We start from the raw sequence: 14,293 nt of genomic DNA on the forward strand, positions 1-14,293 counted from the left end.
ACGCGTTCATGCAGAAGCGAGCTTCAACTAAATGAAAAGGGCTTTAACTAAAAGTATCACGTGACGCGCAGAACAGACGAAAACAAAAATACATCAGGGACTTGCATCTTTTTTTGCATCTCATTATGATATTATTAAACATTTTTGATCAGGTCTGGAGGCTTGACTTTAAAACATATGCCTAAAATAATCGAAAAAGGCTTTCTTGTGTGCAGATATTAAGCTAGTTACATCTCCAAACCACAGCATCCTTCCACCTGTGGTCTCTGTGTAAACTATAATCCTCTAGCATGCCTGTATGACCAATCAAGACTAGCAACTTTCTTGAACAGGATTTTTTCCTTCTATTTATTGAATGTCTAAAGTGCGTAAACAAGTGAAAGATTTAGGCTAACTCTTCAGTTTCCTGTAAATCACCTGCCGGTGTGAATTCCCCCTTTGGGGATGGACTCTTGGGCCGGAAAACAAGCCCATAGCAACCACACAGAACAGATATTTAAATACAAAAACACCACATAAATACAAAAGCATATCATGAATCATCACAACTAAAATGTATATTCATTTCGACCATTTTTATGATTGTGAGTTCTTGATGTTCATTTGTTTTGACATATTTCATGTTAATGGTCTAATTTAAACAGTCTACTAACTACAGTGTAAGTAACATTGCAGCTACAGTACATGTCAACTAACTCTCATTGGAAAATTAGATGAGTGTTAGTAGACTGTTAAGGTTAGTAGCAGTGGCGTTGCGTTGGGGACTTAAGCCCCTGATGTTTTGCCAAAAGCCCCTGATCTTGTTGATAATGGACCATTCACTGTTTTGTACATTTACATTTATTTTCTCCAAGTACTAGAAATCAATCTGTCCGTGATGAAAAGCAGTCTGCGCTGCTGGCTGTGGTAAATTACCGGTTACCTTAGCCTACGTGTTCACCAAACTCTTTGAAGCCGTAATTTTTTTTGTTTTGCATATTTAAATATCCAGATTCAATCACCCACGGAATCTTATTCCTAAATGACAACGATTTAGCTAAGCCCCTTAACTATTCCAACCCTAGCAACACCCCTGGTTAGTAGAATAAGTTGTCATTTGCGAAGTTTCTTTGTTTTTGATTTCGATGGTCCACCCAACAAACTGTGTTATTCCAAACAGTTTTGACTGGGTGGTCTGGTTCAGTTCATGTTTGGTTTGAGTTCCTGGCTTCAACATGTCTAACTTGTCCCAAACAATGCATGTCTAAACACTGCGGTAATAACTGTGCACACATTAAAATTTAATTAAATAATGAACAAAACACAGTAAATTGATGTAGACATGTGACATCATTTATTTTATATTGTACGGATTATTATTATTATTTTTTAAATAATTGATTAATTTGTTAATTGGCATGTCAAGTTCAAATAATTTAACCAAGGTGTAATGAATCAGTTATCAGAGAAGCACTGAAGAATGCCTAAAAAACCCCATATAAAATTAGCTTGAAACACAAATATTTTTTAAAATATTTTAAATATTTTAACATTTTTAAAACACCACACATATAAGAATTTGAGTGTAAACATTAAATGAAAATCACATTATTAACAATATCACGATGAAACATATATATACATTGCATATTCTAAACTAAATGTGAGTGTTTGTCAGGGCATTGAGCTGTTGCATGTTCTCAGTGGATTTAGTGCAGTGTTGTGTTTCTATTGATATAGTGCTATCCCACCACTGCGACCCAAGCTGAAGGAAAATATCCTGCACATCCTCTTCAATCACATGCATCTTCTCCCTCCTCGTTGCTGTGCTCCTCCTCCTTCACTTTTCCTAACTGCAATCCTTGACTTGCAGTCAAATAATAAGGCACTGAACTGAGTGTATTGTATTAGAGCGAAGCAAAAGCAGCAAAACTTTCTTTGTCAAGTCTGTACGTCTGTAGCACAAGGCTCCAACTATTTCACTTGTATATTGAAGCACTTCACAGGTAAGCTTAACTATACTTCTCATCGATTATAATTAAGTTGCAAATGACAAGTAAAATAACTTTCAGCGCAGGTGTGAGAGACATTAACTGAATTACTGGTAGGAAGTGCAATTCTGTATGTAAAAATAACCTGCTGCCTTAAATTGTTAAGTACAAGTACCTTGGCTGTATAAGTCATTTCAGCTTAATTTATATTAAACTGATTTTAAAAATGAGTTGAATCTTGGAAAAGAAAAAAGAAAGAAAAAAATTGTAATGTAATTAAGTTGTAGTTAATGTAAAAACATGTTATGTAATTATTATTATTATTATTATTACAATGTATATTGTTTTTCACAAAGTGGGAATAATGATAAGCCATTATATTTATATTAGACATTAATATGTCATTTAAAACACAATTGTTGAAACTGTTAATTGGGATTATACTTTGTGTAATTGGCATTAATTCCTTATTTACCAAATTTATTTATTTAAATGCAAATGTAGACAGATTACTTTAAGACATTTATTTTGGGCTGTCTAAAGATTCAAATTAATACATGATCATTTTGAGATTATACATTACACATTCTTTGTGTAACATAAGATGTGGTTTGTGTAGGCTATCACTTAAATAACACAGAACACTATATACTGTACACTAAAGCAAATAAATATTCATTGTTAAATTTGTAATTTATTTCTTATTATTCATAATTATATTTAATATGATTACCATAATCGTTACTTGGACAAAAACACTCTCTTCCTGATTAAAGACTGCCAAATTAAAAATTTCTATGTACATTGTTAATAAGTAGAAATGTAAATCTTACATTAAATATAAATCTTCGCATCTGTCGAGTAACTCAGATAATGATCACAACCTGCAAGTATGAATTCTGCCTGGCAACAACTTATTTCACATCCTAAGTTTCTTTTAACCACAATTATCCAAGGTACTTCTATTATGACACACATATGGTTTGTTATGATCTGCATAATTTACATTAGGACTCTTTTATCTCCTTCTAATAATTTAATAGATATCTTAGTTTTTACTACTTATCTGTGATCATGTCATATTGCATGTCCCTTACCAAATTTAAATGGTAACCGTTATATGATTGCATATGATTTTCTTTGACAAAATAATGCATAAATCTAATATTTTTCATTACCATGGTAAAATAAAATAAAATAAAAACAGAGGCAACAAACATTATTACAAATGTGTGTTTTGTCCATCTTTTCTATCAGGGAGCTCCACTTCGGACTCACGTTGTGTAGGCAAAAGAGGAGAACTTCCAGCACCTTACGACACAAAAAGATTTTCTGGTTCAAAGAGTGAGTAAAAGTTTTGGAAATATGATTATAATAGAATTAAATATAATAGATTCACCCAGTAAAGATCAACTTTAAGGAATTTTTATGACATGAATAAAAAGTGCCTCAAATTGTGACATGTATATGTGTATCATTTGTGAGTTTAAGCAGTGACATCTCCTTTCTCTGGGAAAATAATTTACTGTATGTTAACTGTCATATATTAGTAAAAGGAATTGTTTTATGAGGTAGCACATTAAAGTACATGTTGTAAAATAAGTGATTGTTTGGTCCGTTTTCTTTTATATACAGTGCCACATAATCCACTGCAAAGAATCCCCATCAACATTCAGGACATTCCTGTCTCCAGTCGTTCATCCAGAAGGATTGTTCTTCTGGGCAAAAGTGGTGTTGGGAAAAGTGCAGCTGGAAACACAATACTGGGTCAGAGAGTGTTCAGATCTGCACTGAATATGAATTCAGTAACCCGTGAAAGTTCAGCTGCTCACGCCACTGTTTCAGGCAGGTCTGTGTCTGTAGTTGATACTCCTGGATTATTTGACACAGAGATGAATACTGAGCAGCTTGTGAGAGAGATGGCAAGAAGCATTTATTTATCCAGTCCTGGACCTCATGCTTTTCTCATCGTGTTTCCTGTAAATACGAGATTCACTGATCAGGAGGTGCAGATTCCTCAGCAGATTGAGATGTTGTTTGGTCAGGAGATGCTAAAATTCTCCATCATTCTCTTCACTCATGGAGAACAGCTAGAAGGAGAGTCTGTAGAGGAACTCATTGAGCATAACAGTAGATTAAGACATCTAGTTCAGCAGTGTAGAGGCAGATTTCATGTCTTCAGCAACAGAGATCAGAATAACAGAGAGCAGGTGAATGATCTACTGCAGAAGATTGACACAATGATAGAGCAGAATGGAGGTGGACATTACAGTAATCAGATGTTTCAAGATGCTCAGAGATTCAGAGAGGAAGAAGAGATGAGACAGAGAGAGAGAGAGAGAGAGAGAGAGCAGAGTCGAAGACGAGAGATTGACAGAGTGAGAAGAGAGACAGAGCAGAGAATCAGAGCAGAGTATGAAGATAGACCAAATCAACCAATCAGTGGATTTCTGCTGTTTTTATCCAGGCATAAGCGTCATATTTATATAGCAGCCATAGCAGCTGGTTTTGTAATTGGTGGTGCAGTTGGAGGAGCTGCTGTTTATGGAATTGTTGGTGGAGCTGTTGTTGGTGGAGCAGTTGGTGGAGGTGTAGCAGGAGCTGTAATTGGTGGAGCTGAAAGTGGAACTGTCACTGGAGTTGTTGCTGGAGCTGCTGCTGGAGCTGCTTTGGGTGGAGCAGTTGGTGCTGCTGTTGGTGGAGTTGTAGTTGGTGGAGCTGCTGCTGCCAGCATTGGGGCTGTTGCTAAAGCTGTTGGTGTTGGAGCTGTTGGTGGTGCTGTTATCGGTGGAGCTGCTGGTGGAGCTTCTAGTGGAACTGTTACAGGAGCTGTTGAAGGTGCTCTTGCTGGAGCTGTTGTTGGTGGAGCTGCTGTCGGTGGAGCTGTTGTTGGTGCAGCTGCTGTTTCTGGAGCCGTTGCTGGTGGAGTTGTTGGTGGAGCTGTTGTCGGTGGAGTTGTTAGTAGAAGTGTTTCTGGAGCTGTAGAGTGTGGAGTGGCTGTTGGAGGAGCTGTTCTTGCTGGAGCAGCTGTTGGAGGAGCGGCTGTTGTTGGTGGAACTGTTGGTAGTGGCAGGGTTGTGGGGCCCTAGGCAAGATAATGAAAACACAAATACATAATCTAAAATATAAATGTATTACACATAAAAAATAAATAAAATAAACAGAGTATTTACATAATAAACATACAAATATGCATAAAAGACTAGAAATGCAGGCTATTTTTCTTGTTTTTTTAAGGCCTGATTGATGATTGCACAAATATTTCACTAGACAATGGATGGGTGGGTTAAATCCAACTTTGGAAAAAGGGTGAGACCTGTATTTTTGGCATTGAGGATGGGTGGGATAGATAAAATCAGGCCCAGTCCTATGGGGGTGCTCACCCTCAGTTGAAGCAGTAACCCAGCTAGCAGGGAATGTTCTCATAACTTTGGCTAACATTTCGTATAGGTTTGGTTGATGTTTTAGAGAAAACATTTGAATGTAATGTTCAAAAAATGTTTTAAGAATATTTTTCATTTCAGATAATGTTCCTAAAACGTTAAGTGTAAGCAAAGCTAGAACATTTTACCTGCAACATTTTGAGGATGTTTTGAGGATGTTGTTGAGGTAACAGATTATATAATGTTCTCAATAAAACATTGTCACAATAATAGGGCCTTTCGCACCGCTTTAGTTCCAGAACTAAATGTACAGTACTAAAGTACTGGGACGATTTTGCGCGAACTATTTCCCAGTACTATTTAAATGGTTGCATTCGCACCGACAGTGGCTGCAGCCGAAACCGCCTACTTCTCTACTATATAGTAGGCGAAAAGCAGCAGGCGAGCGAATAAGTATATCCGAAACCTCAGTATTCATAAAAAAGTAGGCGTATAGCAAGCCGTTTTAGCATTAAATACTCCTTGCTGTACTAGTCATAATTTAGTTTTGACTAGTCAAAATTCCAATTCCAGATATCTATTCTGCAATTTTGACTCGTCGTAATTGGAATTAAGATATCTACAATGGGATTATGAATAGTCGTATTGTTCCATTGACTTCCATTGGAAAATATTTTCAGATATCTTCAAATGGGTTTTGACTAGTAGAAATTGTAATTAAAGATATCTCTAATTGATTTTGTACTAGGCATAATTCTAATTAGAGATATCTCAAATTACAATGTAACTAGTAAAAATTAATAATTCGAGATATCTCTAACTGGTGTTTGACTAGTCATAATCCAATTCAAGATAGCTTTAATTCATAATTTTTAAAGATATCCAAAATACATTTGTAGATATCTGAAAGTAATTTATTACTAGTCAAATTACAGTTGTAGATATCTTGAATTGGATTTTTGACTAGGCAAAACTTAAGAGATATCTTGAATTGGAATTCTTCCTGCAATTTAAAGCTTGTTTCTGCCATGGAATAAAAATAAAAGTAATTTGCAGCTTTTTATCTTACAATTCTGACTTTTTTTCTTCTCAGAATTGCGAGATATAAACAATGCGAGTTATAAACTTTATAACTCACAATTCTTTGCATTGTGTTTAGCTATATAAGTAATTCAAAAGTATGGAAATAAAAATGTAGCTGGAGCAGGTGTGAGTGTAAAAGTGGTAGACTACACAGAGAGGACTCAGACAAGCTATTCTATATCGTAATGTTGAGACGTGTGTGCTGTGGATTAAATTGTGTTAGCCTTTATTTACAAACGAACACATGTAAAATCAGTAGCTAAGGATTTGTATAGGCCTCATGTCAGCTGTTGCAACATTTTATATAATGTTAAAAGAATACATTGGCGCTCATCATTGAACACAGCAGATTATCATCATCATGGATCTCTTGCTATAATAAAATGCAATACTCCCACCTTGTGTGCTATTTCCTATGGAAGCTCATTTCCTCCACTAAATAAAGAAATAATTAATAAATAGCGACTTTTTATTCCACAATTCTGACTTTTGTTTCTCAGAATTGCAAGATATAGCTAAACACAATGCAAAGATTTGTGAGTTATCAAATGTATAACTTGCATTGCTTAGATCTCGCAATTCTGAGAAGAAGAAAAAAGTCAGAATTGTAAGATTAAAAAGCTGCAAATTACTTTTATTTTTTTATTCCATGGCGGAAACAAGCTGCCATAACGACACAAGTAAACCTGAATCCATACACAACGTAATGTAACCTACTAATAAATGTCATCAATGCCAGTTAAACTTTTATTAAATTGTAATCTTTTTAAAATCAGCCTTCACCTTTTTTGACTGCATCTGATTCTGAAGCATTGTTCTTGTCCGTCATGCATTTATTTGTACTATTTTTCATGTTTTTATTGTATAATTCCATTGTTCTTCATTATGTCTAAATGTATAACAAATAAATTCAGACGAGCAGTTTGCGGTTTTCTGCCGTTATTGAACATTACACTGCATTTGGTCCATTTTGCAACATGATTAAATTAAAATCACAGTGCTATACATACATGCACGCTGGAGATATTTTACCACATATGGCTGCATCCAGATATTATTTAATAATCCCTGAAGTAATTTATCCATTAGCTTTCTCTCCGTGACAATAAAATCTGTCACTATTGTTAGCAGTTAGCACTAAACATTAGTCGGGGAGTAATACTTAAATTTTTCGAGTGTAAAATTAACAGTCTTCTCCAAAGGCGAGATCTTCTAGCAGCTGATCGACGTCTCCTTTGTGCAGATATTACAAACATTGCAAACGCTGAGGAAAACCGTACTAGGTAGATTTGTGGAGTTACTGATGCTGTGAGGTGCACCTGTCGATCTTATGTTCTTTTATTATTAATACTGCAGAACTTATAATTACATACAAGCTCATGGAAAGATGGTAGTATCTTTAACAATGATCATAATGACAAAAAGCTGAAAACATAAATATAATGGGTTTGCATACATCATAGTATGAGATTATATACACAGAAAAAGAGGCACAATGACAAGGTTAAATATCTTTGAATAATCATAATATTCATATAATCAATGCATCAAAAATATTGCATTCGTTGTTGTTGTTTATAAGCCGGAGGGATGAAACGAGAGAGAAATTCAACAAGAAAAAGAGGAAAACAGGAGATTTAAGCCGGTTTTGCTTATGGATGAAAATTTTTGCACATAAAATAAAGTAACAACATATTCAAGAGATAAAGACTTTTGGGTTTTAGTAATAAATAATAATATATTTAAGGATTAAACTGTGGGTCATATTAGTAGGGTTAAAAATATAAAAATGTAAATCAACCCAAAATGTATTGGTTATACTACAATCACAATAAACGGGCAGCTGTTTCTTCAACAAGACCACAAAATGAGGAAATTTCATAAACATCAAAATATTTACAGAGAGATCAATTAAACCTGTCGCTCATATCTGTTGCGCTTGTTATAACGTCGTAGATCACATGATAGCATCAACATTAATGCACACATCATTCACAAGATTAGAGAGGAGGGATAGTGTGGTAATCACTAGATTAAGACTGGGGCATTGTGCACTGAATTATGGGCTGGCAAGGGCTGGCAAGCATCCAGATGGCAGATGTTTGTGTGGAGAAGTAGAAACCGTGAAGCATGTAGTAATGGAGTGTGAAATTCTTCGTGCTGCAAGAAACCGCATGTTTTCTGATCTGTTGGAATCCGGAGTCTCATCTTTATCTTTAAAATCAATTCTTGAAAATAAGGAATATTAAGTTTTTTACTCCACACTGGTCTTTATTTGAGGATTTAATCTATGAGATGGAGTTCTTCAGATGAACTGGGGAGGGCAGCAATACGCCTTTGAAGCATCTAAGCTGCCGCAAATCATACAAGAAGAAGAAAAAGAAGATAACGTCAACATGGCGGATGATGCCTGGATCGCATTGATACTTAACGAGATTTGGCTGTAGAGTACCTACTCTTTTTGCGCTTGTTAAGTAAGTACTTAATGAAATTAAGTACCTACTCATTGAGTAGGTGGTTTCAGACGCAGCCGTGTTCTAAGAAGTGACGTAAGCCGGTCGACAGCGACGTCATTTGTGCGCAACAACAGAAACAGTGAAGAACAACGTTAACAACAGGAGGATGGAGGACGCTGTGATCGGAGCTGTGTTTGTTGTGTCTCGCGGGTTTCACAATAATGGACATGGAAAGTCGACGTATACGTAAAGTGATTGAAAGAACGGAAAGGAGGACTAAGAATCTCCAACAACAACTGGCAGTGCTACATTTGCTACAAGTGCCTGCACTTCAGTGTCCGTCCATCTATCGCTGTTCTCCATACTTGCGAAATAAGTTGACACAATGTTTACAGTATGTTTACACGGTGTTTTAAATCATGACGGGTGAGGGTGTTTTCATACGCGTTTGCCCAATCAATGTCTACTTACGTCACGAATAGTACCAGTTGTGCTGGTTAGACCCTGCTCCCATCGCTCCCAGTTCCGGCGGTGTGAACATGCCAAAAAGTGGGTAGTTCCACAATTAGTTCTGGTACTATGAAAAGGTTCCCACGGTGCGAAAGGCCCTAATGTTTCAAGATAACAAAGGAAGAACTGTCACATGTATGTTCCTGTCCTCGCCATGTGATTTTCGTCTCCTGTTGTATGTGATTAATTAGTTCATTTGTCCCAAGTGTTTCCAATGATGTTTCATTGCTCCCAGGTGTGTCTCATCATCCTCTCCTCCTGTGTGTGCTCCAGGGTCCGATATTGTTTGTATACTCCTCGTGCTATGTGTGATTCCCCGTGAAGATTAATAAATTCCTTGGTTTTTGTACTCTTGGTCTCCTCACTCCTTGCTTCGTGTTCCCACACCGTAGCAGATCGTGACAGAATACCGAACGAACAAAGTAAAGCGGCGCCTTTTTTCTCCCAGTGTTTATTTTCCATTTTTTGAAAAGTGTTTAGTTTTTTCCCGTTTGTTCCACGGGAACTTGAGTTCCATTTGGGGACGTGGAGGAACGCATAAAGTTCATCACGTTGGCTCAGGCGAGCCCAGATCCCATTGTCTTCGCCCTCGAGGGGAAAACCCTCGCAACGCTGTTCCGGATCGGGATAACATTCCATCATCCCACGGAGCTCCCAGACACCACCGACCTCGACTGGAAGGAGACAGTCATTCGGTGTCTGGAGAGCCTGCGATCCCGATCCAGAAACCCCTCCGTGGGCCATTCCCGAGTCAAGTAAGCCGACCGTTCCCGAGTCTAGTAAGCCGGCATTTTTCTCTGCCCAGCCCGCTGCCGTCAGCGGCCCACTCTAGTCCTCCGCCCATTGATATGGCAAGCCGAACGAACGTTAATGTGGCAAGCCCGCCGGATGGTAAGATGGCAAGACCGCCATGCGTTCATGAGGCCCCAGAGTTGGTTCCAGCCCCAGAGCTCACTCCAGTGTCTGCCCCAGCCCCTAAACTCACTCCAGTGCCAGCTTCTCGAAAGCGCATTGCTGTACCTGCTCCTCCAGAGCACTCTCCAGTGCCAGCACCACGTAAGTGCTACCCTGATCCCCAGTTCAGCCCAGGAAGAGCTTCTGATCCCAAGTTCTGCCCAGGAAGAGCTCCTGATCCCAAGTTCTGCCCAGGAAGAGCTCCTGATCCCAAGTTCTGCCCAGGAAGAGCTCTTGATCCCAAGTTCTGCCCAGGAAGGGCTCCTGATCCCCAGCTCAGCCCAGGAAAGGCTCCTGTTCCCGAGTATAGCCCACGGAGGGCTCCTGTTCCCGAGTATAGCCCAGGGAGTCCCCGTTAAGCCCAGTGAAAATCATGTGATTTTCGTCTCCTGTTGTATGTGATTAATTAGTTAATTTGTCCCAAGTGTTTCCCATGATGTTTCATTGCTCCCAGGTGTGTCTCGTCATCCCCTCCTCCTGTGTGTGCTCCAGGGTCCGGTATTGTTTGTATACTCCTCGTGCTACGTGTGATTCCCTGTGAAGATTAATAAATTCCTTGGTTTTTGTACTCTTGGTCTCCTCACTCCTTGCTTCGTGTTCCCGCACCGTAGCAGATCGTGACAAGAACATTCTCTCAGCCACATTAGGAGAATGTTATAAGGATATTATTGAGGCCTGAGATTGTGTAATGTTTTTATAAAACGTTCTTGTAATGTGAAATATTAACCAAGCTAGAACATTTGACCTGCAACATTTTGAGGATGTTGTTGAGGTAACAGATTATATAATGTTTTCAATACAACACGGGCACAATGTTTCAAGATAACAAAGAAAGAACATTCTCTCAGTCACATTAGGAGAACATTATAAGAACATCACTGAGACTTGAGATTGTGTAATGTTTTTATAAAACGTTCTTGTAATGTGACGTATTAACAAAGCTAGAACATTTTATCTGCGACATTTTAAAGATGTTTTGTGGATGTTGTTGAGGTAACAGATTATATAGGGGTAGACCGGGTGTGGTTGTAACACTTTTTGTTTCAGCATCTGTAAATCGCTGAATTTTTGAGCTAGAGTGCTCAAACGTTTATACAAAGTACCCACATTTGTTCACTACAAAAGGCACCAATTCAAATATCTGCAAGTATATCACAGCCCTTTTAAGTTGATGTCAAATACATGGAGTGCCTTTGTTACAATCTACCCCGCTACCGGGGTAGGTTGTAACACATACTGGGGAGAGTTGTAACAGTCAAAAGAAGCAAAAACAGCAGCCACCTCATAAAGTCTGCTTCAAAAACAGGTTTATTGAAACAATCTAAAAGAACTATACAAAACAATGTCACACTTTCTATGAATGACCACAGCTCAAATCCATTTTCTGTTTGATGCGGGAGTGTATACGTGTATGTGTGTAAATTAGACTAGTAGAGCAAACCTCCTTAACGGTATTTATGCTTACTAAACACTCAACTTTAGTGTACCGAGGTAAAGAATATGTAGATCTAACAAAAAACTGTGTAAATTTGTGTGTGGGATTGTGACTATGTATGCATGTTCACAATGTCAGTCACAATGGTGACAAACCAATGTTTTTAACCCTAGAGTGCAGATTTGGTGGATCCAAAAACTGCATAGGGCACATTTATCCACATTTCCTTTGCCTTTGAGCTGCCAAAAAAAGCTTCATATAGACAACATGAAAGTTCTCAGTTTTATGTAAGGGAATGCTAAAATGTGTTACAACTTACCCCACCCCTGTCATCCAATGTTTAGTTAGCTGTATTAGCATAATGGTTTGAAATTAGCAGTTTACAAATGCATCACATTTTGCCTGAGAATCTATCATTTATTCTAATGTAAGTTATATGATTTTATCTGCAACAGTTTAAGTACTATGTAAAATATAGTTTTGGTCAAATTTAGATTTTTACATCAAAACCAGTTTTTTCTTTATAAAATCTGCATATACCTATTTACAGCCTTGACAACCATTCATATAAAATCAGGGTGAAAGTGGGTAAATAATGAAATTATCATAGGTGGAAATGGTGTTGTTACAACTCTCCCATGTTACAACCAGACCCGGTCTCCCCTAATGTTCTCAATAAAACATTGACACAATGTTTCAAGACAAGAACATTCTCTCAGCCACATTAGAACATTATAAGAACATCATTGAGGCCAGAGGATATGGAATATTTTTATAAAACGTTCTTGTAGTGTGAAATATTAACAAAGCTAGAACATTCTATCTGCAACATTTTAGTGTTCTCAATAAAACACGGGCACAATGTTTCTAGATAACAAAGGAAGAACATTCTCTCAGTCACACTAGGAGAATGTTATAGGAACATCACTGAGACTTGAGATTGTGTAATTTTTTATAAAATAAATAAATAAATAAAAAAAATTTTTATTTGTAATGTGACAAAGCTAGAACATTTAACCTGCAACATTTTAAGGATATTTTGAGGACGTTGTTGAGGTGGCAGAATATAATATTCTCAAAACATTGGCACAATGTTTCAAGATGACAAAGGAAAAACATTCTCTTAACCACTAGCAAACTCTATACAGTGCATTCGGAAAGTTTTCACAGCCTTATTCCAAAAAGGATTAAATTATTTTCCTCAATTCTACAAATAATACACCATAATGACATGAAAACCTGAAAGTAGTTTGTTTGAAATCTTTGCAAATTAAAAATAGAACAAAAATAAAATCACATGTGCATAAGTATTCACAGCCTTTGCTCAATACTTTGTTGAAGCACCTTTGGCACCAATTACAGCCTCAAGTCTTTTGGAGTATGATGCAACAAGCTCGGCACACCTATTTTTGGGCAGTTTCTCCCATTCTTCCTTGCAGGACCTCTCCAGCTCCATCAGGTTGGATGGGGAGTGTTGGTGCACAGCCATTTTCAGATCTCTCCAGAGATGTTCAGTCGGGTTCAAGTCTGGGCCACTCAAGGACATTCATAGAGCTGCCCTGTAGCCACTCTTTTGTTATCTTGGCTGTGTGCTTTGCATCGTTGTCCTGTTGGAAGATAAACCGTCGCCCCAGTCTAAGGTCCAGGTTTTCATCAAGGATGTCTCTGTACATTGCTGCATTCATCTTTCCCTCGATCCCGACTAGTCTACCGGTTTTATGGGATTACATTTCTGCCACATTTCTGCGTGTGAAAGATCATATTTTGAGTGCACAAAAGTGCTTTTTGCACACGCGCAAACTGAGTTTTGTGGAGAAAACATTCGCTTCGCAAAGAAGAAAGTATTTCGAACGCACGAAAATCAATTTTGCATTTAAAATAAGTTTTTGGATATGTGCAGACATTCTCTTTTGCACGTGCAATGTTTCACAAGCTTGCTCACCTGATGCCCGCCTTCAGTGCTCTCTAAATGCCAACAGCTCGTGTGCTCAACACAACCCAGCATTACAATATGCCATGATTCCAGCCAATCAGAGACGAGGCTGCTAAATTCTGATTGGCTTCCTTGACAACCACTCACAACATTTCTTACATTACCTCTACAGCAGAAGAGGAAAAATACAGTGCCAGCATAATTATTATGCAAGTTCATATTCTGATTATATTTTTTTCCAAGCACGTTTTACCAGTTCCAAACGTCATCAGTCTTAATAACCACTATTAATCTTGTATTTAATCACTTAAAATATATATGTATATTATTATTCATGAAGGCTGAAAGTGAAAAACGCCTTCAGGTGTATTTTCAGGTGTGCATAATTATTAAGCAGGTTATCTTCTACAGATAAAATCTTGAGATGGACTAAAAATGAACTCCTATAACTTACTGCCAGATTCTGGAAGATAAATTCTTCAAACAGTGGTACAAGAGGATGTGGTGCTGGTCCTTCAAGAGTCACTCTCAACTTATCTGTCTATAAAGCCTATATATACACTGTATAT

At 37.6% G+C, this 14,293-nt stretch overlaps 1 protein-coding gene across 1 annotated transcript; it reads left to right on the forward strand.

Moving 5' to 3' along the window:
• The first annotated feature begins 3,431 nt into the window (after positions 1 to 3,431).
• LOC107571480 (GTPase IMAP family member 7-like) lies at positions 3,432 to 5,059 on the forward strand. Its single transcript, XM_016257802.1, has 2 exons — positions 3,432 to 3,450; positions 3,606 to 5,059. The coding sequence occupies exons 1-2, from the start codon at positions 3,432 to 3,434 to the stop codon at positions 5,057 to 5,059; spliced, it is 1,473 nt and encodes a 490-aa protein (XP_016113288.1).
• Positions 5,060 to 14,293: the final 9,234 nt, after the last annotated feature.

This window comes from Sinocyclocheilus grahami, unplaced genomic scaffold (genome assembly GCF_001515645.1).
Source record: "Sinocyclocheilus grahami isolate Dianchi unplaced genomic scaffold, SAMN03320097.WGS_v1.1 scaffold1599.1, whole genome shotgun sequence".
In the NCBI taxonomy this organism is placed as follows: Eukaryota; Metazoa; Chordata; class Actinopteri; order Cypriniformes; family Cyprinidae; genus Sinocyclocheilus; species Sinocyclocheilus grahami.